The sequence below is a fragment of the Benincasa hispida genome, chromosome 11 (genome assembly GCF_009727055.1).
Source record: "Benincasa hispida cultivar B227 chromosome 11, ASM972705v1, whole genome shotgun sequence".
In the NCBI taxonomy this organism is placed as follows: domain Eukaryota; kingdom Viridiplantae; phylum Streptophyta; class Magnoliopsida; order Cucurbitales; family Cucurbitaceae; genus Benincasa; species Benincasa hispida.
The window spans coordinates 43,263,913-43,267,561 of NC_052359.1; the positions used below are offsets into that span (position 1 = coordinate 43,263,913).

Here is a 3,649-nt window from a genome sequence, read left to right on the forward strand (position 1 = left end):
AAGAAAAAAAGGAAACGAGGAGGAACGTTTCCAAACTACCCCAAACAGAACGACTAAACTTAAAGAGGGTTACAAGGCAATTTCTGTTGGGAAAGCTTGTTGCAACTCAGCATCTTCAATTTCTTGTTCAATATGAGAAATTAAACTTATATGGAGAAATATACATTAAAATCAGAATCTAGACACTTGATATAGTTAAAATAGCAAATTCTATTTTTGCTACAAATAGAGAGAATGAAGTAATTACACAAGGGCAAATCAGTAGATTTATATATATAGCTCTGAAAAGTTGTTTATCACTATACCAGCCTTCCTGTGAATAATTCAATAAATAGAGATCCAGGAAAGCGTTGGAAATATTTATGTTACAGCAATTGCAAGTGTACTTGAAACAGAACATTATGCAAAGAAGCAAAATCAGTCCAAACTCCAAAGATGCCACAATTTACGACTGGCTGATGCTGTTGCGCGTGCATGGCCCGTCAAGGACAATATTGCATTCAGATAAGAACCATAACTGGAGCAATTCAGAATCTTCGCAGTATCTGTATACTATACACATCCACCGAAAATACGTATGGCACCGACAACATTTATGGCCTCAAAAGTTTCGGACCCATGTTTGAGGCCATCCAAGATGTTACCACTTCGACAAGCAGGTCTAGATCCTTAGATACTTCAGCCCGGAGGACTTTCGAGTCTACACCTAATGTGTTTCCCACTTCCTTCGCAACAGTCTCCCAAGGTGTTCCGGCAGTTAGATTGCTAAAGAGCTCGCTACCTCTATTCACTGCATCCGCCATTGCTGGTGGTATGTCGGGAAGGCCCTATAAATAAGGAGAAAACTTCTTTAGTTTCAAAGAAGAGATGAGAACCAGAAACTCAAATCCCAATCCTCTCATCTCTAATCTTCTTGGAAATGATAATAGCAATAACAAGATGAAAGTGATTCGTTGTTCATAGATGATGAAATGGGGAGAAAGGGAGGACCTGCTGCAAGGGTAATCCGTGATTGCCAGGCAACGACCGAGTTGACATGTCCAGCATTGAACTAATTGCAGACTCCGAGCTAAGTAACTGAGCTAGTATTGGAGTTTCATCGATTGTATCATCCTTGAACTTTACAAGAAGATTCCGGGAAATGCCATAGTATGACTTTATCTGATCAAGCATTCCACAATAAAATGTGTAAGTGCATTTCTATAACTAAAGTTTAAGAATGTCTTCTGCACTAATTGTGAAGTGTAGACCACAGGCAGTGCAGGTATACCATCATTCATCCTAAAATCGTTGCAAGCAATTTACACTTTGGTCACAGACTCGAGAAGAACAAAAATAGCTACACAGACACAAAAATGATGGAGTAACATACAATTCCCAAAAGCCCTACGCCCCAAACAATTTTCATATGCAGTGAGGCAAATAGGAACAAGCAGTAAGATGTATCCTCTAAGGATTCTTAAGATAATACCATGCCGGAAGTCAGCTGCCATCTTTAGAGAACTTAGCCGATCTCAACAAGTGACAATAGTTTTCTCCCGAAGAAAAATCATTAGTTACTCTTGTACTTAGGTAAGCATAAGTGTTCAAATCAATGCCTTTTTCAAATTTAATGTAAAAGATTGTGCAAAAGCCAAATAATTAATTGCACAAAATCCACAATAAAAACACACAAACCCAGCTATAAAATTAAACAACTTAGAACCAGTTGTAAAATATCAAAACCAGCCAAATAAAATATTTGTGTGCTCCTAGAGCCACAGCCAGTAAAGAAGAAAAATATAGAACCAAACAATATGGATAAATAGTAATAATTATTTTTCTGGGACATACAAGTCGTCGAGTTTCCTCCGGCTTTGGAATAAAATCTTCTCTTCCTCTCACCAGATCCATGTACAAAGGAGGCAGCTGCTCAACTAAAGGAAGAACTTGCTTCAATATCGGAGGGCTAAGATTTTCTAATTGTTTCATTGTCATCTCTGCCTGCAGATGCATATTAACAAAAATGAAACTTCTGTTGAGATGATACTATGAATTCATGACTCATGCTTATAACAAGAGACCTCGATCTTTCATAGAGACCTAAAAGATCCCACTCTAGATGGAATAGAGAGATTTAGGACGTCTATGGTGTGTTTAGCATACCTTCTAGTTTAAGCACTTATCCTTAAAATATTGTTAATAAAAATGCTTTTAGGGTATTAAATAACAAATTTGTTTGTCTACACCACATTCAAAAGTGATACTATTATTTACAACTGTTTTTCCTAAATACATATGTGGAGAATTTTCAATTAATCATTTTGTAGTCATTTTTGCATCATCAAGTGGTTCTTAGTTTTTAAATTAATATCATCAAAAAACATTTTTTTATTATCTAAGATCACTCCATAAGTAATATTAAATACACATTAAATTATTAATTTTTCTAAAGGTGCTAGTATAAAAAGCGATATGATTTTTTTTAAAAAAATAACATTTTTTTCTCAGAAGCTATTCCAAACGCACTACTAATAAGGTTTGGCAGCAGCTAAAATCAGAAACAAGATTCTTGAATCTCGATATGACTATCAAACTACAAGGAAAATGAGCAAGAAAAATAGAAGATACACAAAGTGCAGAAAACTGTATAATCTGATTGTCTACTAGAAAGCATTATCCACCTAAAGCATTAGGTTTGAGCTTTCAAGTAGCTAGAAAACCAATGGTAGATAACAGATAATTTTTATACACCACAATTTCCGCATATAAACAAATACAAATTGGTATGGGTAGCAAAATATTTGGTATATTTGCAAATCTAGCAACGATTTTTGAATTTTGCAAATGTAGTAAAATATTTTAAATAAAATTCCCGTATATTTTATTATTCTGATCATACCCTTTTTATTTTTATATCTACGAATGATATATTTGATTTACTATCAAAATCTTGTTCAATGAGTAATGGTACACTAGTGACATACCCAACTTTAAATTAATGATGATACACCAACGTTATACTTGAAATGTAGAACAAAGAAATCTTGATACCGTGCATCTGATCATAATTTTCTTCTTTTCATTCAAATTACACTATAACATATTAAAAAAATTAAACAAAATGGGCAAATAAAATCCTCAATGATGCTTATAAAAATAAAATAAAATAGATAAAACATATTATAATTAATACACACACGGGTAAGTATAAAAACGGATAGGACAAGAGTGGTTAACCTAAAGAACATCAACTCATGTTAGTTTATGCTACAACCACAGCAAAACTGAAAATTATGAAATTTCAGAATAACAAAAGATAGTCATGAAATTTCAGAATAACAAGCATCTCAAAACTACTTTCGGAAACTCTCAGCATCAAGCTTTGGAAAAACCATGCACGTTAATCACTAGGATCATAAAAAGATAAAAGATCTCACCCCTAGACGAAAAGTTGGTGATGACGCAATTTGTGATAAGAGAGGCCCCATGCTTTGAGCCATTGGAACAAGCACTGGGGAGAACAAAGGAACAGCTGAGCTTGCCTCCTGGGAACAGAGTACTTTTTGTCAATTCTCTCAAATATAAAGAGGGTGACACAGACAAAGAAACATCGCAACACATAAGTAGAGTTTCATAGCTGTTTTTCTTTTTTTTTTTTTTTTTTTTT

At 34.3% G+C, this 3,649-nt stretch overlaps 1 protein-coding gene across 1 annotated transcript in view; it reads right to left on the bottom strand.

Moving 5' to 3' along the window:
• Window positions 1-240: 240 nt before the first annotated feature.
• LOC120091123 overlaps window positions 241-3,649 on the bottom strand; it is a 15,625-nt gene continuing 12,216 nt past the window's right edge. Inside the window, exons 7-10 of the mRNA XM_039048977.1 lie at window positions 3,420-3,527; window positions 1,834-1,983; window positions 991-1,161; window positions 241-827 (exon numbers count right to left, since the gene is read on the bottom strand). Of these exons, the coding sequence (XP_038904905.1) occupies window positions 594-827; window positions 991-1,161; window positions 1,834-1,983; window positions 3,420-3,527 (663 nt within the window). The 3' untranslated portion in view covers window positions 241-593. The remainder of the gene's footprint in view (window positions 828-990; window positions 1,162-1,833; window positions 1,984-3,419; window positions 3,528-3,649) is intronic.